This window comes from Sinocyclocheilus anshuiensis, unplaced genomic scaffold (assembly GCF_001515605.1).
Source record: "Sinocyclocheilus anshuiensis isolate Anshui unplaced genomic scaffold, SAMN03320099.WGS_v1.1 scaffold461, whole genome shotgun sequence".
Classification (NCBI taxonomy): domain Eukaryota; kingdom Metazoa; phylum Chordata; class Actinopteri; order Cypriniformes; family Cyprinidae; genus Sinocyclocheilus; species Sinocyclocheilus anshuiensis.
In genome coordinates, this window is record NW_015541005.1 from 550,027 (window position 1) to 576,207 (window position 26,181).

At 37.8% G+C, this 26,181-nt stretch overlaps 1 protein-coding gene across 1 annotated transcript in view; it reads left to right on the forward strand.

Moving 5' to 3' along the window:
• The first annotated feature begins 12,444 nt into the window (after positions 1–12,444).
• LOC107690242 (F-box/LRR-repeat protein 16-like) overlaps positions 12,445–26,181 on the forward strand; it is a 17,731-nt gene continuing 3,994 nt past the window's right edge. Inside the window, exons 1-2 of the mRNA XM_016488497.1 lie at positions 12,445–12,801; positions 21,302–21,965. Of these exons, the coding sequence (XP_016343983.1) occupies positions 12,791–12,801; positions 21,302–21,965 (675 nt within the window). The 5' untranslated portion in view covers positions 12,445–12,790. The remainder of the gene's footprint in view (positions 12,802–21,301; positions 21,966–26,181) is intronic.

Here is a 26,181-nt window from a genome sequence, read left to right on the forward strand (position 1 = left end):
ATTCATAAATTGAAAACTGCAATCATAAAAAGCAGTAACTCAAGAGAGGAACCCTATAAAAAACCCAGTAGGCTATAACAACTTAAGAACTAAAGAGCAAATATATTTTGTTTATGAATACGAAAAGTAACAATTAAACTAATTTTGTTTCATCCCCTTTTCTTCAGCGATCTCAGATTTCCGTATTCCCTCAGAGGCAGCTAATGTCATGATGATGATGATATAGACGCTTCAGCAACAGCTGGACAGTGTAATGAATGTGCTCAATATCCAGCAGGAAGAGCACTCCTGTGGGTTCATCTTTTTCCTTTTACTGTCATTAACCATATGCCTCTGTGGTGTTTTATTTTTCCTTTCATTAGATATTTATACATTCACAAAGTTATATTAGTGTGGACACTCATTGTTTAGACCACACAGTATAAGATAAATGTTTAAACCCATGAATGTCCATTTCACCAACTACTTTTGTTACCATTTCCTGTCACCTTAATTCCTCTGTTTGCTTCGCAAGATGGGTCTTGGTTTACTGAGCAGAGTATTGGGAGATGACAGTACAAACATCTCTTTGAAGAGCCTTTATGTTTGATGCTCAACTCTCACAAGGGATTCTGTCAAAAGCTGACACCAAAACATCCATTGATCCATATTCCACACAAGCCATCACATTCCCAAGCCGACTCTCAAAAGGCTTCCAGGCTCTGAGCTGTATATTCTTTAAGGCAGTTTAAATAAACAATGAATCACGATTTTCTTCATCTGCACTATTCTGCCCTCTGGAGGACCTATAGCATCCTGTTGGGAGCACGTACTGACAGGAATTGATCTGTTACTCTTTTGCATTTGGGGAAAGAGTTGCTGGAGTGGTAACGATCCTCATCAACCTTCATCATTAAGCAAACACACTGGCATGAGATGTTACAGAAGTTCTCAACAGGTGGGCCGCAAACCAAAAAAGATCACAGACTTGTTCTGATTGAGACAGCAGGGAAAAACAATAAAACAATGGTAAATAGTGTATATAAATCTAAAATATAATATTATGTTGTATAATTACAATATGAAACAAATTATTATAAAACGAATTACTATGAACAACCCGATGTAACAACTGCAAATAAAAATATGTTCAGCATATATTCAGAGAAAAAGCTTTACCTCTGCTGCCATCTACTGTTCAGAGTAATAAAAGAAACATAAATCCATTACGTCACTTTTTGTAAGAGAGAGCAGTTTTTATTAGGACATACCATTTTTTTGTGTCCTAGTAAACATACAAAAAAAATGTTTACCCCCCCCCCCAAAAAAAATACGCATATGCATCTTAAAACATTTCGATTTTAGTAGCATGCCAATTTAATTTAATTTAATTTAATTAAACCACAGAGTGATGAATAAGGTAGCAAATAAATAAATACCATGTAAATAAAATAAACCAAAAATAATATGGAACTATAACAATCAGTATTATGCTATTTCTTAAAGTGGGCCACTGAGTAATGAATAAGTAGCATGCAAATAAAATGGTACATTAATTTGTTTCTATGATATATGTATTCAAAAGTAATATGGCATTACCATCAGACACATAGATGTATAGCCTTAGTATTTTTTGGAGGGGGATCAGGAGTAGAATAAAATCACAACACTCTCCAGTGTAACCAGTGCTTTTGAATAACGTATTTATATCTATTTTACATCCATTAAATAAAAATAGAATGAATTCCTGAATTACTCTGAATTACTGTGGTGTTTGAGTATACCAGTGACACAACAGAAAATTAGATCAATGTTATAGATATAACACATGAGTGTAACCACTGTAACAACCACAAGGAGGACTCAGATAGCCATAAACGTTTGTCTGTTTTTCCTCAACATGAGTGGGTTGCAAAATATAAATCTAGAGTCTGGAGGTGTGAGGGAAATTATTAATGTAGTTTCTCCAACTCCAGTAATACACATTTTACGTCAGCCGGCTCAGCAGTTCATAAAGTGTTTCTTTCTTTGTCTTTCTGATACTTTTTCTTTTCAGGATGCTTTTAAAATAATCATAAATTCAATCATATCAAGCTTGATGGGATTCTGTTTGTATTGTGAATTGCTTTATGTCACCAAGTAAGAGAGCAAACGTGAGTTAATGATCAAATTCATAAACGAATGGCTCTTATGAGCCTGTTCTTTTTAGTGAATCAAAGGCATGGAACTCAACCAGTGCTGTCCCATTACAGAACGAGTGATTCTTTTGGTTCTTTTTAGATAATCAATAACATACTGCACAATCAGTGTAGTTGGACACCTAAATGTATAATTCTTATGAACTGATTCATTTTAATGAATCAAACACATATAGAGCAACCAGTAAGGTCCGATACCTGAATGAATGGCTCTTTTGAGCACATACTTTTTTAGTGAATTATCCCTCTATAGGACTAATTGTGAATTTACAGCGTAAAAAATAATTGACTTTATATTTTACATATATTTAGGAGTAAAATCATTTTCCAAATTTTGTTTTCTTCATCTGACCTCTGATCTTTTTTTTAGGGATCCGTCCTTTATAACTGACGTTGTCCCATTAGGGTAAATTATTTTTGGCAAATTGTCTGAAACTTCACACACGATCAAATGCTTTTTCACTATCTGAAAAGAAGTGAAAAGGTCTTACTGCTTCAAAAAACATTAAAACATTTTTTATGAACATTACATTTTTTTCTTGTGCTGCTATATTTGATTTGGAACTCGCGGGTGAAAATGTCTAAAACTTGAGACAAATTCGGGTGCAATTTCACTGCCTGAAAACCATTTCTTAGTGTTTTCTAAAGCATTAAAACAACTTTAACATTGTGTTTCATCTTGGAATTTCAAATCATCTTACAAAAATGAACCTAAAACCACATTCATAAAGGCTATTATACTCCCCGCCAATGCTGGTCAATAGTGCCAGCTACACAAAATATGCATCACATAATAGGACTTTGCCAGTTATGCATGACGCTCAGATTTGTTGGTCTCTGAGTTGTTGTTTTTATGAAAGTGCATTAAAAATGACAAAAAAACTTTAGAAAACACATTTGGATGTACAATTATATATATTTTTTATAACTTGAATTTATAAGTATTCTCTAATCTAAAATGAGCTCACTATGGAGTCTTGAGAGCATGTGACCTAACATGTGCTAATGTCTCCTTTACTACTTAGTTACCAAAATTGTGAAGCACATGGCTTATGAATTTTAATTTTACTGGTTGAAGGGGATGTCATTTGACATCACTAAAATAACATTTTGTTGGCTGAACATTAATACTGTATTTTAAATACAATTTTCTTAGTGTCATTTATAAATGACGATATCCCATAGAGGGTTAAAAGCATACAGCTCAACCAGTGTAGTCTGATTCCAGTACAAATTATTCTTATGATCCAGTTCTTTTTAGCATATCAGCAAAATATAGTGCCAAGGCGTAGTGCCACTGCTGAACAAAAGACTCTAATGAGTCACTAATGAGTTCTTTTCTTTTTTTTTTTTTAGTGAAACTTTCAACTTTCAATGAGCTGTAAGACAAATTATAGTTCAGCAGCTGTTGACCTTTGTTGTTCATATGACATTGTGTAGTTAAAGATCTACATTATGTCAGAAGTATTTCATAAATGAATTACCACATTTTTGTTTGTTCAGTATCATTTATATCATTAAAGGGATACTCAACCCAAAGATTAAAATTCTCTCATCATTTACTCACCTCATTTATTCTTATGATCCAGTTATTTTTAGCATATCAGCAAAATATAGTGCAAAGGCGTAGTGCCACTGCTGAACAAAAGACTCTAATGAGTCACTAATGAGTTCTTTTTTTTTTTTTAGTGAAACTTTAAACTTTCAATGAGCTGTAAGACAAATTATAGTTCAGCAGCTGTTGACCTTTGTTGTTCATATGACATTGTGTAGTTAAAGATCCATATTGTCAGAAGTATTTCATAAATTAATAACCACATTTTTGTTTGTTCAGTATCAATTACCGGTATATAATTAAAGGGATACTCAAGCCAAAGATGAAAAATTCTCTCATCATTTACTCTCCCTCATACTGTCCCATATATGACTGACTTTCTTCAGATGAACACAAATAGAATTTTTTAGAAAAAAGTTGATGCTTCAAAAACCATGCAAAACTACATTAATCCATCCATAGAAACTATTGCTTCCAGTCAACTGTCAAATTTGTGTGAGAGGTGGTGTGGAAGCACAGAGAACCATCATTTCTTGCGAGAGTTAAACAATGCACTTGAACTCATGAACCTGCATTTGACAGTCGGCGATGTTTTCTAGTGGATAATAATAAAAACTTTTAAATAGGCCTATCAATATTTTCCTCTGAGACATCTATCATTTTACTTAAAGGTATAGTTCCCTCAAAATGGAAAATTCTGTCATTAGTTTCTCACCCTCATGTCATTCCAAACCCGTAAAACCTTTGTTCATCTTAAGAACACAAATTACGATATTTTTGATGAAATCCGAGAGCTTTATGACCCTCCATAGACAGCAACACAACTACCACGTTCAAGGCTCAAAAAGGTAGTAAGGACATCGTAAAAATTGTCATGTGACATCAGTGGTTCACCCGTAATGTAATGAAGCTACGAGAATACTTTTTGTGTCCAAAGAAAACAAAAAGAACAACTTTATTCAACAATTTCTTCTCTTCCGTGTCAGTCTTTGACGTGTGTTCACGAGAGTAAAATGATGCATGTGTCCATCTCTCTTAGTTCATTGTCTGTATATTCTGGCTCAATAAGTAAGGCTGAGCAAAAAATTGCAAGTCATCTTTGTCGAAATCTTAAGACATTTTTACAGCATGCGTCTTCCTCTGCTTGTAAATAAGGTGCAGCACATCCGGCTCCTGCATCAGCAGCATCACACGCATGTGTCATGGTACTCTCGTAACCGCATGCCTAAGACTGACACAGAAGAGAAGAAATCATTGAATAAAGCTATTTTTGTTTTCTTTGCGCACAAAAAGTATTCTCGTAGCTTCATAACATTACAGTTAAACCACTGATGTCGCATGGACTATTTAACAGATGTCCTTAAAGTCCCCATGAAATCAAAATTAAAGTTTTTTGGGTGTTAGTATCAATATGTTAGTCTTAAGGTTATCTATAAGGCAGTGTGCTCCAAAACAGTGACAAAATTCACATTTAGAAGATATAAGCATTCAAAGCTTGCATTGCTTTTTTGACGTCACATTGTACTTCAGCTTCTCATCAAACTTTCTGTCCAATCAAATGCTCTCTAGAATCCGAAGTGCCCGCCCCCTACACTATAAAATAGATGCTGAAGCCGCGGCTGAAATCGGTCACTTGTCCACAGAATTTGTATTTTCTGTACAGTGAATGGCACATAGTGCACTATATAGGGTACAGGGAACGATCCAAACAGTGTAAATATGCTTTCCATTGAGGAAAAAAAGAAGTCGCGCTGTCACGCTAAGCTCCGGTCCAGAGACACGATAGCACGGAGCGGATCACATGCGCGAGTCGGTGCAGACCACAAAATGTATCAAAGATGAACAAAGGTCCTACGTGTTTGGAACGACATGAGGGTGAGAAACTAATGACAGAATTTTTGGGTAAACTACCCCTTTAAAAAGACACCAATTCATCCACTGTGGTCTCATGGCTTACCATTGAGTTCATTTTGCATGTTTTTTCGAAGCGTCAACTTTGAGAGAATTTTCATTTTTGTGTGAAGTATGCTTTCAGGTGAATTTTTGGAAATAATTTTTGCCACCTCTAAAGACTCTGAAAAGTCTGTTTAAACACACCTTTTGTAAGAATCGCTCTAATGTTATTATTGAAATGATTTTGTCATTTAGCAAACCTTTATTCCTTACAACCTTTAAACTCTTCACGATTCCCACCCCTAATGTAAAGCCACAGTTTGTTCGGCACTCTAGTTGTGTTCACTTCCTCCCATGGACGCACACGCTTGTGTAAATGCTGACAGAGCAACTATACGGAACACACCAGAAAAATGTAGTCATTTAGTAGACAAATACTAATTCAGACACACCAATGCAAGTCAGCACGTCCCCATTCTGTTCGGTTCAGCGATGATAAACAACACCCTGTGTATCAGCCATACAACACACACTAAAGGCTTTTGATAAACCATCGGGAGCATTTGCACACAACCATCCTATGTGATGTCAGTGACCATGCAGAATGATTTTGGACACCGGACAGAAAACGCATTAAATCCCTTACATGGCAGCTGTGGAAGTAAATTGTGAGAGAGCATTAGGATTAAGTTTTCCCCGTAACCAAACTTGTTACCGAGGACAGAATGAAGCCAATTTGGTAGACGTTCAGATTGTGGTTTGACATCCTTGAGCAAAACAGAAGGGAATGGAGACGAATGACAGATTGAGGGGAGAAAAGAGGAGCACAATGCTGCATATGCTATTTGAGGGGGCTAGACAAAGACCAGTTGTTACCCCCTCCATCCCCCCTCTCAGTGCCAGCTAAAAATACTTCCTTTTCAGGCTTGCGCATGGCTGCCTTTGATCTGCGGGTCACTCCAGGCCCTGTGCGTCAGCAATGACGTCAATCAAGCTGGAGAGGGACTCCTGTTGTAGGTGGAGCGGCTTGTGGGTGGGCTGCTGCAGCCGGTATTAATGAACAACCGAGTGCTGAGAGATCTGCATTGTCTCTTGAGCGGGGGCCCCGGATCCCATCCTTATTCAACCCCTCACACTGTACATCGGCCGTTAATTGCCACCCTCTCAATCCCTACACAAAACGTGTTTATTTACGTTGTTAACATCGTTTTGAGGCGCTGCTTGACATCGAGTGCATCTAGGTGTAACCCCTCTCTCCCGGGTCCTCACCACCACACCTCGTTCTTGTTCCGAGTGGGTCTCGAACCCGGGTCTCCGGCATGGGAGGCGGCCGCACTAACAAGGAGGCTAAAGACTGCAGCCTCTAGCATCTACCTGCACAGCACTTACTCGCTGGCCTCCGTTACATAGGGACATGTTTGAATCAAATTCCTTGGTTCAACAGACAACGAATTGTCATGACAGCACCAAACTCTGGATAAGAAAAATCTGAAAATGCAGACAACTAGGGGTGCAACTACATATAATTTCACAATATATCGCAATACAAAAATACAACATAGCGACAACATATATCGTCTCCCAAAATAAAAGTTTAGACTGATTTAAATATGGCACCAAATATGGTAATGGTGCATTAAATATGGAAAACAGAATGTCACACATTTGAGCTTCAATAGCTATGTTTCCATCCACCTATTTTTATACGCATTTTGGGATATCGCATTAAAAACCCTGGATGGAAACGCCAAGATGCATATAAATTCTAAAAATGCGCATAAAAAAACATGTGCTCAACTAAGTCGGATAAATTTCTTAGCCTAGAAGAAAACATGTGCATAAAGTATGATGGAAAAACTTTTACTGAATAAATTCCTTCATGAGCATCAAAAAAGACTTGAGATATAGGACAGCATAAAACTGGACCAACCAAAGGACCGATCTCATTGCACAGCATCTAAAATGCTAGTTTTGTCATTCTAAAATGCTGCAAAGACTCATTTGAGCATTTGTTTTCAACAGTTTATATTCAAAGGTGTATATATTATAGCCAACTCTAAATATTATTTCTAGTTAAATGAATACTCTTTTTTTTTATCCCAGAAGTGGTCCATGCTCTCCGTTTAGCTGATAGTCATATGATGATTTTTTTTGTTTGTTTGTGCACCAGCACTTTGTTTATGCATTTGTTACGTCAAGCAGTGGTCTTCAGAGCGATTGGAGCGGGCAATAATGGCGACGCAGTGATTCACAAGCCCTCACATAGAAATCTGAATGTAACTCGATAAACACAAACACACACACACACACACACTCTCACATACGGTTACTTGGCAACAACACTGTTACTAAGAGACTGATTGCAAAGGAGGCTGGTTTCTATGGCAACAGCTGTGGCTGAGTCATCCGCAGTGCAGCATGTTGCTGGACTGGCAAGCTGATCAGTCTCTAAGTCATGGTGAAAGTACAAGGCCCTGCGAATCAAATTGCTGTTATGTCACAAAGAGTGATGTGATGCAATGCAACAGATTTTTATTCCCGAAATCTGCCTCCTAAGGGATTAAATTACACAGGACACATGGAGGAGGGCTGGTGTGTTAAAGTAAGATCTACATGCTAATACTCTGTGCCCTTGTTCGCTTTATTAATCAATGGACAGTTGCATCCTCTTCCATGAGGTTTGCTTTAATTCAGAGCATTGCTGAATTGAACATGTTACACACCCACCCTATAGTCATCGTTCCAGCTGTTGAGGCCTGTGGTGACATCTGGATGGAGAGCGAGGCTTGAGTGGAGAGCGATCTGACTGGTTGTTGTTGACCCTTGCTACATAAAAAAAAATAAAAATACACAGACAGCTTGAAATCCTGCTTTATGAATCATGCCACATCTCTCAAGTATGATATACTAGAATATTCTGAAAAGCCTTAATCTGCTGATAAAACAAAAATGCATTTTTTAAACTAATTTTGACAAAATGGGGAAAATACAAAGTCCACAAATATTGAACATATAAACATAACATATTTTTCTTAAATATATACATGCATGTTTTTGTATTTATATATACTTAATAAATATACACATTATATACACATATATTATGTAAACAAAAACTTTTATTTTGGATGCGATTAATCGACAGCACTAATATATATACAGTATATGTGTATGTGTGTGTGTGTGTGGGGGGGGGGCGTTGATAAATAAATTAATATTACTTTAAACATATTTATTTTATTAATTTTCTTTTTATAATACTCAAACATTAACCCTGCAGAAACCTAGCTAAGATTCCCTTTTCTTTGTCCTGACTTTGTTTCTTTGTACTTTTTGGAAACGGTTGCAGTCATTTTCATATGGTTCGAATATCCTGCAGATGTTTGTTAGCTTAACACACACAGATTGTCAAACTCACTCTCAGGTTTACGCTGTTATCACAACTCTCCTGACCACAGTTTACCGTTGGTGGATTGATTTGACTGTGCAAATGAGAGAAGCATTTTCAGGTGTCTTCCACTCTTTGTATTCTTTTACTTTTGCATAATTAGGCAATGCAGTTGTCATTCACCACCTCACGACAAAAAAAGTAATCTGCACCAAAAAAATAAGATGGGCGGTACAAATGGCCACATACTTTGCATTGTTTTCATGCTGGCATTTAATTTAAAATAATTAGTTGTATGGAGGACTAGGAGTGCCATATAAAGGGTTCTCTCTCGATTACAAACACGGTGTAAAGGCATGTTTGTATTGAGAGAAGCGTGTTTGAAAAAAATTTAAAATTAATAAAAAGAGTTAAAAATTGCAACTTCTCTTCACACATTTCACTCACAGCCATGCCCTGCGTTAGAGGACGTGTCACCCAAAAAATGAACATTCTGTCATAATTTCCTCACTTTCATGTTTATAAGACATCAGTTAATTTTTAAGATCCAAATTAAGATATTTTAAATGAAAACTGAGACCTATAATTGAAATGCATATGTGAATAAAAGCCTTAATTAAATCTTTTTTATCATAGGCCAGTTGCATGAACATAGCCACTTTGTTAAGACTGTGTCTTCAGAACTAGTTTGACCAACTAGTAGTTATCCAAGAGGTAATCAGACTTACTTTTTGGATAGACAATTCTCCATTTTTATAACTGACTTTCAGAAGTTATGACCAGTCTTAAAGAAAAATTAGCTAACTGAAATTAGTTAAGACTATGTATCCGGCCCCATAACGCTTCACAAGATCACAATGAAACTGTTCTTATCAATCTATAATTTGCTGTCTCATTAATAACAACATTTGCTTTCGTTAATTTTTATTTGACAATTTGAAAAGTGATTTATTTATATTTTTATATCTGAAATAATACATGGATGACTAACTCCTATTAATATGGCACTCCTAGTCCTCCACTGGTGAAATCCTGGTGAATTACTCTTATTTGCATTATCAACTGTGAAGAAAACCTGGACCTCATTACTGAATTTTCCTGACAAATTCGCAAGTGTTGGTTTAAGAGAACGGAAGCAGAAAGTGGAAAATATCAGGTTTTGGCAGCTATAACTTGGTCCCTCACATACCTCGTTTTTATTGACATGCCATAAAACCATAACCGTCTCCCTCTCTGAGCTGCTTTGTACAATAATCCAGAGTAAGCACATCTTTATGAGATTCCCTAGACCTGCAGTTAAAATACACGGACACGCACACCAATGGTGAGCCGAATCTGCGAGGATGGGGCCTGATTGTGAGGGAATCCTTTGTATGGCATGAAGTCATGACTGATGAGATTGGTGCCAGCCACGGAGAGCCTGAGAGGGGCCCTTACATTTAGAGGCCCACAAAAACATGCAACCCAGGAAAGGAAAAGTGCAGGAAAAACTAGATTTAGGACAACACTGCTTTGGTCTCAATTTAAAAGAACTAAGCAAATCCCCAGGGCAACCCTCTAAAGAGGCAAATTCAGTATGCCAGATGGCTAGTGAGACCCTATACCCTAAATAGATGATTAAACACAATACAGTCACATGCCCATCCACCCCACCTTCGTCCATCGGAAGAGTGAGACACAGTTGCCCCTACACTCATGCATTATTAAGGAGGTGCACTTCTTCTCCCCACACCATTATTTATGCTGAAGGACTGAGTAGGATCCTAATAGGCATATAGAATTTCTTCGTTTGTTGTGCAGGCTCTGTCCAATGAGGGAGGCTAGGAGTGGGTGGGAGCAAGTGAGCAGGCTATAAATAGATATCTCTCTAGCTCTCTGACTCTGTGTGGAGGCTGACACGGGATGCGCTCAGCATGCATAACGAGTAAAGGTAGCACCGAAGAATTCTTGCGGCCGAGCATATAGCCGCATGCTGCAACTCACCAGCAGCCATTTGACAGACCTGCTGATTAAAGGTGTAAAGCGGTCTGTGAGTGGGTCTAGCTGGTGCTCGGCAGAAATTTTATCCAAACAACTGCTGCAGGAGATGCAGACTTCTTGGCTGAGTACTGAAGCCAGCATGAAGATGTTATGTAAAGGCAGCTAAAATGGGCGTCGGATACATCCTATGCCTCTGGGCAGTGCTGAAATGACTGATTGGAGTGTGCATGAGTCAAACAATCTGCTAGCGCACACTACAGTGTCCTTAAATGATCCAAAACATATATTAGTAATTTAAATATTAAGTTACTAAGTATTACATTTGTAATTAGTTCAATAGTTAAAACAGATTCAGATGACTGCTGACTCCACCCCAAAAAAGAATCATGTTTTTGTTCGTTTTTAGAAAAGTACAGACAGTGAGCATACAATATTCACTCATATTGTTTAGTCAAGTAATATCATCCTCAAAATTGGTCATGCATTTTAAAAGATCAGCACAGCTGTGATTCGGCTGTAGGCACAAGGCCATCACAGGCTATGCTCATTTCAGACCAACAAAAAAATCTGCAACTGTGATATTGCTTTCATACAAAATTCCAAGTTAATTCAATGTTAAGAACGAGTAACTTGCCTTTCAGACAAAAACGGCTAATTAGTTTATATATTTCTTACCTGCCCATTAAATAGTTCCAATAGAAGCCAAAGCATCATCAGAATGTTACAATGCACAGACTAAAAATGGGTGGATTAGGCATACATTGCAGAGAGACCTTAAATATGTTAATGAAAGAAATTTAAATAAGCGTTGATTTCAATGCAAATAAATATGCATTATTATTGTAAATATGCATACTTTTTTTCAGAGAATTTCTGATGTGTTACAGTGAGGTCATATTTAGTGTTCAGCAAATTGTTGAGGTTGACATCCACATGGTATGATATCCACACACACACATATATATATATATATATATAGAGAGAGAGAGAGATAGCCTATACTACTGACAAAAGGCATTGAATCTGTTTGCCCATGAAATGTCAATTTTGCTAATGTGATTGTACCTTTATGCATACCCATGGGCAAATGAGTCATTTTACTTTTGAGGACAAAAGGATAACAACACTGAACACTGATAATAATATTAAATATCAACACTTATGGAACGCCAAACAAATTTAATTACTAGAACTACCTGCCATATGAAGATTAATAACAGTGTGTTCCATTGTGTAATATATTATGCATGTATGCGTCTTCAAAACGCATGTAAATATGTGGTTACATAATGAAACAATGCCTTCATCTTTCTCTAACGGAAGAGTTACAACCAACGCTCACAAAACATTCAATGCTCACCAGCCCAAAGCGATGCATTATTGATATTTTTGCTGCAATCTCTTTAAATTGGATTGGTCTGTTTTGTGTGCGTGTGCATGTGAGAGAGAAAGAGACAGCGAGTGGGAGGCAAGCTTTGTGTGGAGAAACAGAATGAACGGGCTGTTATTTTAGGCTAGGGCATTAATTCACTTATTTAATATTTCCTTCCATACACATGTGAAGTGGTAGGCTATTTCACGGGTTTGGTACTGAGAAAGGTTTACATCTCTATGGCAACATCGACATATCAAATTATCATCACCTCCGCAAGGAAATAACGGGCAGGGCTGCTGCTGCTGCTGCTACTGATATATTTATTTATTTTCCCTCATGCGTCCTGCAACGTTGTGGGAAACGCGATCGAGTCAGCCATCGATATCTGATTTATGATGGATTAATGGTCGTGTGAGCTGCATATGAAAGAAAGGTAAGAGAATCGGCTATTAATACAGTCGATTATTCTTTAATGTGATGCATGTTTTGATCCAGCTTAGATGGCGTTTGACGCAAAGGATTCAAGGAAAACCAGGATATCAGCGACTGATAATAACAATTGTCCCACTGATAGGACAAGCACTGATAGGAAGAGGATCAGTAGTGCTGATCCGAAAAAAGGGGAAAGGACAAGGAAACGAGAATGTAACATTATTACCTCTCTGGTGAATGTGCATGTCTTTGGCTGTATCTCAAAACCTAGTGTGCTGTCTACCTAGGCAGCATTTTTGTACATCGGGCGCATGCTGCCTACAAATGCTGCAGGCGACTACACACTGCAATAAATATTTTCTTATTAGCCTACTGTCTCGTTTTTAAGTAAATCATCTAAAACGCATTTAAAACAAGATAATGTACTAATAAGAGTTTTTTTTTTCGAAGAATATTAGGCTATTTATTTTGCAAACGGGTTGCTTCACTTAACCTCACTTAAGTTTGTTTGAATTATGCTCAAAACTAGAACATGGGGTCCGAAAAGAAACTGAATTCAAGCATTACAATTTCATTTATATTGTTATAAACGAGACAAATGTACTCATTAATGAAGACATTTTCTCGTGATGCCCAGGTAGGCAGCTCGCTAGGTTTTGAGACAGCCTTTGTCTCGCTTATGGTATGCTGAATATTCCTCATGTACATGACGTCACCTGTCCGTCTTTCTGAGGTCGAGATACACACGTTATCCTCCGCGTTTCGCGCGGTTGTCATGATGTAACAGGCAAATGTTTTGTTCGAGAAACGGCAACGGCGTTTACACAACGCCACAAGGCCCTGTAGAGTGTTTGTTAATATTTAGACATCTGCATGATTCCACACTTGGCGCCAAGGTTGCTCTCTGTGCAGTGTTATACGACGACAGGAATTTAAAGGGATAGTTCACCCCAAAATGAAAATTATGTCATCATTTACTCTACCTGATGTTCTCCAAACCTATATGACTTTATATTATTACATGAAACAGAAAATATGCTTATCATGTGTGTTTTTCTTCCATATATTATCAGTGAATTGAAGGTTTAGGGCAACAAAATGGTGATTAAATGATGACCATGAACCATCCTGTTAATGTGTATCTTCCAGAGATGATGCTGAGAGATACAGCTTCACCAAAAGCACATGCTCATGGCTGCAAATGAAGACACACCTCTCACTACACAAGCTCAACCGTTAGGCCTATAGGATTTCTTAAAAAGTCTAGCCAGGGATTGATTCTCCTAAGCTGTTTAGAAGCTTAGAAGACCCTTAGTGATTAGGCCCACTATTCTCATTTAAAAACATCTGTGAGTTAATGAGAGTTAGGCTATGTTTAGAAAAGCATACGATAATAATACTCTAACCATTACCACTGAACATAGTATTGTGCGCTAAGTGTGCATATTTCCTGTATGCATACCTTGATGACCAACTACATTTGCCAGTAATGAGCAGAATATAACAGAGCTTACTGCATAGAATACTGTATCCCACAATGCAATGTGCTTTACTTGGCTTTCCATGTTAGTGTGATTAATTGCTTGATAACAGCAATACTATATCAGCATGATTTTCAAAGTTTCTTCCTGGACTAACTTAATTGTACGGCTAATGTTAAGAAATTTTGTACAAAAATAAACTAAAAATGCTAAATCATTTTTATTTAACAGCCAGACGCTATTAAACATTAAACGCCTGAATTAAACATGCAATATGATTAGGTCATGTGATCATACTACTATTACATTAATTGAAAATAGCAGGCTTTATACAGTTTATGCTACACGTGATTTTTATGTAGTAAGCTGTTATTCCATTCTGAAATTTTCTAAACGACAGCTGTTGTGTTTGTGAGCAAGAGAGAGATCCAATATGGGCACTTAAATCTGGCCTTTGCTTAGTATTCTTACATTTTATTTATTTATTTTTTAATTTAAGATTTATTTTTAGCATTTTTGCCTTTATTATATAGGACAGTAGAGACTTAACAGGAAGCAACATGAGGGGGGCGGGATCAAAAATATCAGAAGCCAGGACTCAGGTTGCCTGAAGTAAAACCACGCCATGTGTTGAACCGCTGTTCACCAAGCTATTGGCTCTGACAGCATTAAAATGAAGATCTGGATGAAACATTAACAGTGACAGATCTCTCTCTATTGGTTTGTCAGGAATAAGATCAGTGATAGCAGCTACAGCTGTAACTAATATCATGGGTGAAAGTGAGCATGTGTGGAGGCCCACTCAGTGTTGACAGCGAGAGAGTGTACATTACACATCTTCACTTTCATACCGAGCACCCCCTCTCTTCAGGTCAGTTGTAAGGGCGGTTCACACCAAGGATGATAACTATAACTATAAAGTTTTAATAATCGTTCTAATTCTATCAGAATAGAATTAGAGTAGCACAGCAATAATAATAGGGACACAGAGGAACAATATTGTTGAAATCACTTTCAGATTTTTTTTTCCAGCTGATGAACAATACTGTAAAACCACTGAAAGTTCATATCTATCATATTTAAAGAGCTTGAATATTTAAAGTGGTAGATCACATAAATGCATCGTGTGCTTAAGCAGAACGCTCTGTTGTTGTGGATGCTAATATAGTTATCGTAAAAGTTATCGTCTTTGGTGTGAACGTGCCTTTAGCAGGTGGCTAGTTCATCAGTTTCTTACGAAGTCTGCTGTTTTCCATCCTATACAGTTTTGGCTTCTCACATGGAACACCTGAAACTGTCTGAGATCAACCTGAAGTCTTCTGCTTACACCATATTAACCGTATTATAATGATGTTTTGGTTCCTTCTCTGTTTTAGAGACTGTACTTCATTCCTTATTTAGTTTTGTTCGTCTGCAGTCGGACACATGCTCTGAGAACCATTACATTAGCTAGCAGCAGCTCTTCCAGGAACAAAACAGACACAGGTGCAGATTTTCTTTTTACATTAATATAATCGGTAAAGTCTGTAATGGTAGAGTGGAACCATTCCTCAGCGAGTAAAGATTTCATACTGTTGTCCCACTTACAAACTTCCAATGACTTGGTTTAACTTCATCTAACTTCTGAAACTTAATTTGAAATTCCACTGAGGAAGTCTCAGAAGTGCTCTTAAACCACGTCTCGCTGATAACAGGACTAGATTGCGGGGTTGCTTTGAACATGCAAATCCCTCTCAAAGAGACCACTGCCAATCCTGTCCACTCCAAGGAGCTTCCACTATCCCATCTCCCCTGTTCCCTCTCATCCCATCCCCCATGCACTCTCATTGTGTGCCAAGCACCGCACATCTGTCCGTGGCAGAAGCGCCAGGGCTCCATTCTCTGCTTGTTTGTTGTCATATGGCTTGTGTGCTTCATCAGTAAATCCAAATAACATGGGTAAGGAGGCCGGGCCTGTGGGCAAACTGAAAAGGCTTGCAAAATGGCAGAGAGGAGAACAGATTTACTCCATGCAAACACACTGCCAACTGTTGGATAAATGGAAAGTTTAGAGTGGTTTGCCCCTCGAGTGATGCAGACCAGTTCCCTTGAATTCGAAAACATTTGAAAATGGACATGTTTTATAATGGCATGTTTGTAAAGGAAAAACTTTCAGGCCAAACAACTCCATGAGTTTAGAACTGTATTGAACTGTACTGTGCAAAGTCCAACTATTCTCTAACCTTCTGACCTTAATAGAACAGTTCATCCAAAAATAAGTCGTCATCATTTACTCACCCTCATGTCTTCCAAGTTTGCATGACTCTTTCATCTGTGAAACACAAAAGAAGATATTTGAAGAGTGTTTAAACTGTTTTTGTCCATATAATGAAAGTTGGTGGGACCTAATATTTTCAAGCTCCAAAAAGTACTTCCCAGCCATATACTGTACTTTGGAAGTAAGACAATTAAAAAAATGTTTTAAATTGCTAGTAAATTTCTCAAATAATTACAAAGAAATGGCGGAAAGACTGAAACTGAAACAGTAATCTTTGTTTTGTTTACACCTTTGAAAAAATCATTTTAACAGTGTAGTTTAAGGCATTAGCATGTGAACTCAACCACCAGCAATTAGTTAAACTTGTAAAAGTTATTTTAAATAAAGTAGTATTTTCCCAGTTTTGGCCATGAACAGACAATAATCATCCCTAGAAAAGAAGGAAGTACTTAGACGTTTCTCCGAATTTGGGATTGACCCAATATGAGTCTTTATTTTGACGTCATTATAGATTTTTTTGCAAATGTATTTAAAGGCTCAGATGAAATCAAATGAAATATCCAGAGCTAAAAGCATGACAATAAGCCAAACAAACAAGTTTAATCAGTTATTTAGTTGATCTATTTGTAACCAAGTAGTTAATTTATCTTCTTTAAGCTAATTCTAGCTATTCTAATCCTCTCTTTACTTTACTCTTTACGTAACTTCTGTACGTGTGGCACTTTTATTTGGAAAAGTATAAAGGCGCTAAAACACCACCCTAATTATTTAAGAGGTGCTTTTTTCACTTCTGTATATCCAGATGAACTCCCTTGAACCCATCTGGACAGCAGCCATGCCCTTTCCATGTCTCGCTTTCAAATACACTGCTGCTTAACTGTGTTTCTGGAGGTTTTCCCTGGCTACTTCCCCTTTTCAAGTACTTCATGGGGGCGACAGCTGAACTGATTTGTTCTAGTGCTGGATGTGAAGAGAACAACCACATAGCTTCAGCATCTGAATTTTAAATGATTATTTGAATTTCAAATTGTTCTTAAGAATTTTAAATGACATGCAGCAAGTTTGAGGGAGCGTGCAATTGGCATACTGACTGCAGGAATGTCCACCAGAGCTGTTGCCCGTGAATTGAATGTTCATTTCTCTACCATAAGCCGCAACAACCTGATCAACTCTATGCGAAGGAGATGTGTTGCACTGCGTGAGGCAAATGGTGGTCACACCAGATACTGACTGGTTTTCGGACCCCCCCCCGGACCCCCCAATACAGTAAAACTGCACATTTTAGAGTGGCCTTTTATTGTGGCCAGCCTAAGACACACCTGTTGCAATAATCATCCTGTCCAATCAGCATCTTGATATGCCACACCTGTGAGGTGGATGGATTATCTCGGCAAAGGAGAAGTGCTCACTATCACAGATTTAGACAGATTTGTGAACAATATTTGAGAGAAATAGGCCTTTTGTGTACATAGAAAAAGTCTTAGATCTTTGAGTTCAGCTCATGAAAAATGGGGGCAAAAACAAAAGTGTTGCGTTTATAATGTTGTTCAGTGTAGATATAAAAGGTGTTAACAGCCTTTATGTAATACTGTTTCGGTGTATAAAAACCCATTGACTGAAATATGAGAAGACCACACACACACACACGCAGCCAGAGGTTATAGTTAGACCTTCACATCGAGGGGTCACTGTGTCAGAGAAATGCTGCCCAACATATATACTGGTTATTTTAACACATATCTAATACAATATACTTTCTGTGTAAGTGAATCAGTTTTCTTATTATTGTGGAAAGTCTAAATATCGATTTTTTTGTTAGAGAATATCACTATGGTATTGTGACAAAAATATACTTTTTAAATATAGATCCCCACCCCAAACCTCAATGCACATTACTTCTTTTTCTTTAAAATTATACATTTTGTGCTGAAATGGAGGGTAAAGACAGCATATGGATGGGGCCTTGGCAAGCTGCCACCGATTCCTTCTTGGCACATATCTCGGTACAGAAAGTTCCCATCAAGCCCCGTCCAAAATATGTCAGCTAGCTTTTTTTATATAACTTGTCCCTCTCCACTCGAACATTTGCTGCACATTGTTTGACATCGCATCTCTGGCCCAATGAGTGTTTGATTTGCCCCAGTGCGGAGGGCCACTAGCCCTTTCTCTGCCAACTTATTGAATGGTTATTGAATGGTTCCGATTTTTATTAAGAACTCTCGACTGCATTGCCCACACAAGTGGCACATCTTGGTGGGCCAAAGTGCTCCTCTGCAGTGCAGAAGTGTAGCTGAAGGCATTCTGATGTGCTTCATCAGGCAGTTCAGTTGCTCTCCTTGGTGCTGAAGTTGCACTAACAGGTCCTTTTCTCTCTCTCTTTCTGTTTCCTTCACTGCCTTTCCACTAGCTGCACTTTTCCTTATACATGCCACATAGACATCTGCTATTTGAGATACTTAAAGTTCCTTTTAATTCTAGGTGCTATTTTTTGTCTTCATGCCAGTTTTTCCTCGAACATGAATTTATTTGTGTTTTAATACAGTGTTTCCCAAGCTTTTTTGTTTTGTGTACCCCTACATTCCCATCAATAACGCCCTAACACCTCTTCATTAATATAAAACCTTTAGCATTGTTATTAATCTTACTTAAAATGGCTATTAATACAGTTTTTCACTTTAAAATGGAAACAAATGAATGCTATGATTAAAAATCAGGCTCATGAAGTCTCACCTCTCTTTTTTAATGAGACACCTGAGCTTGTTTGTCTTCACAGGTTTTGACGCTTCTGAAGGAAATCAAAGTGAAACGCTACTAGCACTCGCAGAAATCTACCTGTCTTGTTTCTTAAATGTGCACATATTCTGAGTGTCATTCACACTGATTAACAAACTCAATATGTACACATCTTTTCTCAAACAGGAACTGAATGTTTTAACACAATAACTACCAAAAACAAGACAAGATTGTGTTTTTCACACACACATTTGTACAGCTATCCTTGAAGACATTATTAGAAGGGCCACATACATTAACCATCACAACTAAATGCCTAACCCCACCCTTAAACTAATTACAACCTTGTCCCCAAACAGCCCTCAAACAGGGGTGCCAGAAAGTGAGGACCAGCCAAATTGTTGCTTAAGTACCCCTAGTTGAGAATCACTATTTTTTCTGTAGGTTCTAGCACTAGCACTACTATTCTTCTCTGTTCATCAGATGTAATCTTAGAAAGCTCCACCTCTAGAGTGTGGGTGGAAATAGGGTTTGTGGTCTGCTCTTTAGTGTTTGATTTCCTAGGGAAACAAATTAGATGTGCTTTTCCCCCACTAGTTTTCAAAAGCTGTGAAATGAGTTGTGCATTTGCATAGTTTTTACCTAGATTGTGTTTCTCCTGTGAAGGTTTAGTGGTCATTCAGTCAAAACACTCTCATGCAAAATCAACATTTTCGCTTTTCTTTATGTAAATCCATCTCATTTGCTTTTAATCATTCTGCATTCAAAATCACTATAGGGTGTTTATGGTATAAGTGTTTGAGCTGCGGAAATAGTCACGACAGGGCTTATTGAGAAAAATGTCTGAAAGCAAGCAACACTCATTGACATTTTACACTTGAAGCATTAGTGCACAGAGCACGCACACCTGCATTGAGGTTTTAAGGTGGACCAGAGTGTTGAAAAGGCAGCTCTGTTTCAGAGTATATTCTTCAGTCAACTTCCTTTCTCAGAACAATTCTCAGTACTGTTTAGTTATTTTATTACTGTTTCTATTTCACTGAATGTTCAATCTTTTTCTTTGTCCATTGTTTGTGCTGCAATATCTCTATTCTGCAGTGTAGTTTACTAATTTTCACTCACTCTTAATGCATACAGTAAACTATCTGACTAGATTGTGAATAATAAATGAGCCTGAGAGTGCATGAGCGAACGCCTGCATTGATGTGTGAAATACAGTAAAGCAGCTGACGCTCATGTTATGTCATGCACCTTTTGAGTTCACTATCAAGGGGTATATCAAAGATCAAATTTCTAGGTTTTTTGTTCATTCTTTCCATACTGACATTTACTATTAGTGACTGCAGACAAAAAAAGCTAATGTCATTGTTCTTACTATGGCAATCGATGTAGATGTATCAGATATTGAACAAACAGATCCAATTACTTGCTAAATAACAGCGAGTAGCCAGTCAGTCTTAAAGATCGGATTTGAAACACAAATCTAATTTGTTCAGTGTTAACCAAGCCTCTGAATCTACGTCTACTGCTACAAATATTAGGCTACAGTGGGGCTAAAAAACCCTCTTAAGCCTTTACAAAATGTGTGGAAAATGGTAGGAGTTGTTTTGATTAAAAATGATGTAAAGATAAATGCAGCTAAAGTGCTTTTTACCAAAAGTGTAAAAAGCTGAGGACTGAAACGATCAAACTAACAGTGTTTTTTGTCTTTTCTTTGTCTTGTCTTTTGACTTTTAGAAAAAAAAAACCTTAAGAAAATGTAACATCTACTGAAAGAGAGAAACACACATAATATTTTGCTAAAAATATTTATCTATGAAGTGGTTGGCAGAGCAGTTGACAAATCTGTCATTGGAAAAACTGTTATTGTTAAGCCCTGCCATAGAAATTAACACTTTCTTAAGAGCTGTGATCACATTTATGCATAGTGTGAAAAAATATTTTTTTTTAAATCATAATATGTTTTTAAATATCACTGTGAAGATGTTATTGTATCTAAGAGCAATGATTCAACTCTGGTCTATTCACAGGCTTCCAATGCTGAATATGTCCACTCCCAGTGACCTCAAGTCTCCCTGCATGACGCGAAACGGCATGGTCAAGCTGCCCCCCCAGCCCAACGGCCTCGGTTCGGCCAGCATCACTAAAGGTACTCCAGCTGCCAAGAATCGCCTGTGCCAGTCGTCCTCCGTGCCCACCATCTTGCCTCCCCCTAGCCTGCCCTATCACCTGGAGCCCCTGCCCACAGCGGCATCACTGCTGGGCCCCGACCTGGACACGAGCCCCATGACTGCCATCAAACCTCCCCTCTGGCAATTTCCCAAGCCCCTGCTGGAGAGACAACTGGTGCTGGATGAGAAGGTGCTGAACCGGCTCTTGTGGTACTTCACCACGGCCGAAAAGTGCATTCTAGCCCAGGTGTGCAAGATGTGGCGGAAAGTGCTCTACCAGCCCAAGTTCTGGGAAGGTGTGACGCCCATTCTACATGCCAAGGAACTCTACACTATCCTGCCCAATGGGGAGAAGGAGTTTGTCAGCCTGCAGGCTTTTGCTCTCAGAGGCTTCCAGTCCTTCTGTCTGGTGGGGGTCTCGGATTTGGACATTTGTGAGTTCATCGACAACTATCCACTGTCGAAGAAGGGAGTCAAGTCTGTCAGTCTAAAGAGGTCGACTATTACGGATGCGGGACTTGAGGTAATTATAGATTCCAGGATGTCATGCTGTCTTTTATTTGACTATCGAGTAATTCAGATATCATTTGTGTGCAAACAACTAAGTGTATAATGCAGGGATCACCAAACTTGATCCTGGAGGGCCGATGTCCTGCAGAGCTTAGCTCCAACTGGCCTCAATACACCTGCCTGAAAGTTTCAGGTTAGACCTTGATTAGCTGGTTCAGGTGTGTTAATTAGGGTTGGAGCTAAACTCTGCAAGACACCAGCCTTCCAGGACCGAGTCTGGTGACCCCTGGTATAATGTGTAATGGTAAAAATCTATCAACTGGTAGAGATATATACCAAAAGTATATATAAAACACACACACACACTGCGAACTGCAACTTCCAACAAAATAATGCCAAACTTATTAATTTGTTATGTATAATCTAACATTTTGCTTTGCTTTTTTATTCAATAAAATTAATTACATTTCTTTTTACATTTCTGGGGTTCTCAGAAGCAGAAGTCCTCATAGTTTGGAAAATACTATAGACCAATATGGAGCAGATGTCACAGTTAACATCACTTGCAGCTGCGCGCACATTGTGGTGCAAAACACTGGTAACAAGTGGAGGGAAATGGGTCAAATCCATGGAATAAGAGGAAAACATTTTTTTGTGCCTTTGGATGTCAGAATCAGAAGGCAAATCATTTTTATAGAATACTGTCGTCAAATACGCCATTTGAATCTAAATGCAGATGTTTAAATGGACAGACTATAATACCTGCTATGATTACCCTACTTTTAAAGCATAAATTTGATTTTAACAATAGGTCTAACTATTTAATAGTCACATATGCACTTCATAGGGGACATATTGTATTAGCCCTACAGTTACAGCATGAAATACTGTTTAACCTGTTAACTATTTAACTCTTTATTCCATGGCTTCCAAGACTGCTTCTTGATAACTGTCATATTCTGCTGACAGATAGGCTCCGCCCACAAAAACGTCTTCACTGTTTGCAAGCACTGAATTGGTATATAGGCCCTAGTGGTTAATGGAAACTACAGCAAATATATATATATATATATATATTTTTTTTTTGTGTTCCGATATGCTCCAATAGCAAAAAGAACAAAATTTTACAAAAGAGCAAAAAAATACTGAGATTGATTATGCTGGTCATGTCAACACAGTCTGTGCAAGGGGTCGATTTGTAAAGTATTTATTTCTAAATTATTGAGTAATTATGAAAAGTTCATGTAGTGTTTCAAACATAAGTTGAACCATGATTACTCCTAAAAATAAATCCTTCAAATTTAAGATCTCCATCATTTACCGCCCTCCCCTATTAAGTATGATTAAACAATTAGCTAGATGGCAATGTGGTCGGAACATCCAACATACATGGTTAGAAACAACTGTGTTTTGCAAGAACATGCAGCAATGATCACACTCATCACACTTGTCTCTATGCTGTTGCTATTCTAGGACTGGGCTTTTGTTGCCATGGTGAACTCTCAAATTGTTCGTGACGGCATCCAAGCTTTTTTCCCCTCAGATATGCAAACCAGCATGTGCAATGATAGAGGCTGTGGAGCTTCTTCTGTCTGAGAGAGGACTGTGCACCTCAGGCTTGTTTGTGAATTATATAGGGCAGGGAAGGGCAGATATCACAGCACAAGGCTTGGATCATGACCAAGTACTCAATAAGAGAGCAGAGTCCTGCCTTCAAGAGTTGTTTTTCTTGCCTGAAATTAGCTCTTTCATTTGCATTTTGTCTTAACCATTGGCCCCTTCATTATAATTAAGATGTCCCTGAAACATTTAAGTGATTAAAAACAGAAAATGTGCACATTGTTCCCTTTTTTCTTTGGCTCAGTAACTAGGTCAGTGGGGTCACACAATCCATTAGTTGTGGACAGCCTAAATGCAGACATTTGCTGTTAATCCCAATAATTATCTTAAATATTGAGGTGTTCGTTATTTGGGCCATACACTGGATATATATTTTGGACCATCTTTCATTTCCCAATTTACATCAATCAGGGGTGCATTTCCCAAAAGCATCATTAGCCAACTATTGTCGCAAGTTCAGTTAAACTCTACTGGTAACAACAGAACTTGCGACCATATCGCTTTTGGGAAACGTAACCCAGGTTAGTATTAGAATAGGTAAAATAATCCTCAGTTTCTATAAGACAAATGATTGGTGCTTAAGATACCAATCTGTATGACCATTGTTATTTTTATTATTATTATTTCCATTTTGTCTTGTTTTATAAATTAAAGAATGTGGCACTGAAGGAATGTTAAAGGCTCTATTGACAGCATTTGTAGCATAATGTTGATTACCACAGGAAATAATTTTGACATTTAATTATGTCCCTCATTCATTTAAAAAGAAGCAGACATCACATGCAAAATATAGTAACTACACATCTGGCCAAACATATATGACTGAAATAGGGTCTCTTGAATTATAATCGTTCTATGACATAACATAAGGACTTGGCTCAACTAACAGTAACACGTGCGCTGTCTATCACTCACCGATGATATTGTACAGTGGGTGTCCACATACATCACAGGTTATTTCCATGCTTTCCCGCTTTGCTCAATAATTTCAAATCTTGAATTTTGTTGTCATTGTAGACTGGGTATTGCAGTCTAATTGAGACCGAACACTGTGAGCATCTGCGATATCGATGAAAAACCATGGACGTTCACGACGCCGTTGGGGTGCACTTATCGCCAATTGAAACCAGCAGCGGCCTGAATGTTACTTGTCTATTCCAAACTTTGCGAAAGTTTGTTAAACAAACTTTGTTTACTCGCTTTTTTGTCTGCAACTGGCAACACTAGGGTGTCATATGTCTGCAATGCGTAGCCGCGATTTTAAAAATTAATTTTGGAATCGATTCTGAACTTTGGTTCGACTCCAAATCGTTAAAGAAAGAATCGCGATGAAGCAGAACAGTTCCGTTCTGCTATGTTCTGTGCATTAAGCAGAAATGATCGCTGAAATCACAAACATAAATATTTAATCTCATAGGTATATAAGTAACTATTTAATAAAGACATCGATAAATGAGTGAGTCGGTGAGCAGGAAAAGTGAAATGACCGTTCATTTTTAATTTATGCGAGCGCGTGGATTTCTGCGCAGAATAGTACATTTATTTTTATTCCAAAATTATTATTTTCAGTGATAAATTTGGATTTATAACATACATCTGATAACTATAGTCTATAATGCATGTTGACATTTTCTAGATTTAACTGAAGACAGCAATCTCAGTCATAATGATGTTCTATGAACAAATTTTACCAATGAGAAATGTTCTGTATTTGTTTTGTAGGTTGTCAAAAAACCTTCCTGCAATGGGTTTGGGAAAGTTAATTTATGGTGAAAACAAAGCAATTAGAGAAAGTTTAGTGTAGAGAATGTTTAGCCAGTAGAGTCATTAGTGAACAAGTTCAAAGGCATCCCTGCAACATTCCAGCAATGTTAGGAATTGGTTTACAAAGAAATAACAAAGTGGGAACCATAACCTAACAATATGAGAACGTCCTGGGTTTTCAAACTTTTTCTGGAGCCCCTCAAGCACTGCACATTTGAGATGTTTCCCTTGTTTAACACAGTTGAATTAACTTTTTTTTAATTACCTGAGCTAGGTCTGTTTAATAAGGAAGACTGTTTGAAAATCCCTACTCCAGGATAATGCTCTGAATGTTCATTAAAGGGGTCATATGATGTTGCTAAAAATAACATTATTTTGTGTATTTGGTGTAATGAAATGTGTTTATGCGGTTTAAGGTTAAAAAACACATTATTTTCCACATACTGTACATTATTGTTTCTCCTCTATGCCCCGCCTTTCTGAAACGTGTCGATTTTTACAAAGCTCATCGTTCTGAAAAGCGAGGTGTGCTCTGATTGGCCAGCTATCCAGTGCGTTGTGATTGGCCGAATACCTCGCGTGTGACGGAAATGTTACGCCCCTTACCATACTGTGGTGCTGTCCCGGCGTAATGAGACAAAACCAATAAAACCCATTATAACGAGGCATTTGTTGCATCCAGTGGGGACATAATTACGGATTATAATGACTTATACTGTCTTTTACGCATTGCGTTGCATGATGCATCACACTGCGTAAACATAAAACCATGTCTGCATTTGTGATCGGAGCAATGACTAACAACAAGCGCTACTCTACACTGCTCAAAACTCGCGTTTGAATCA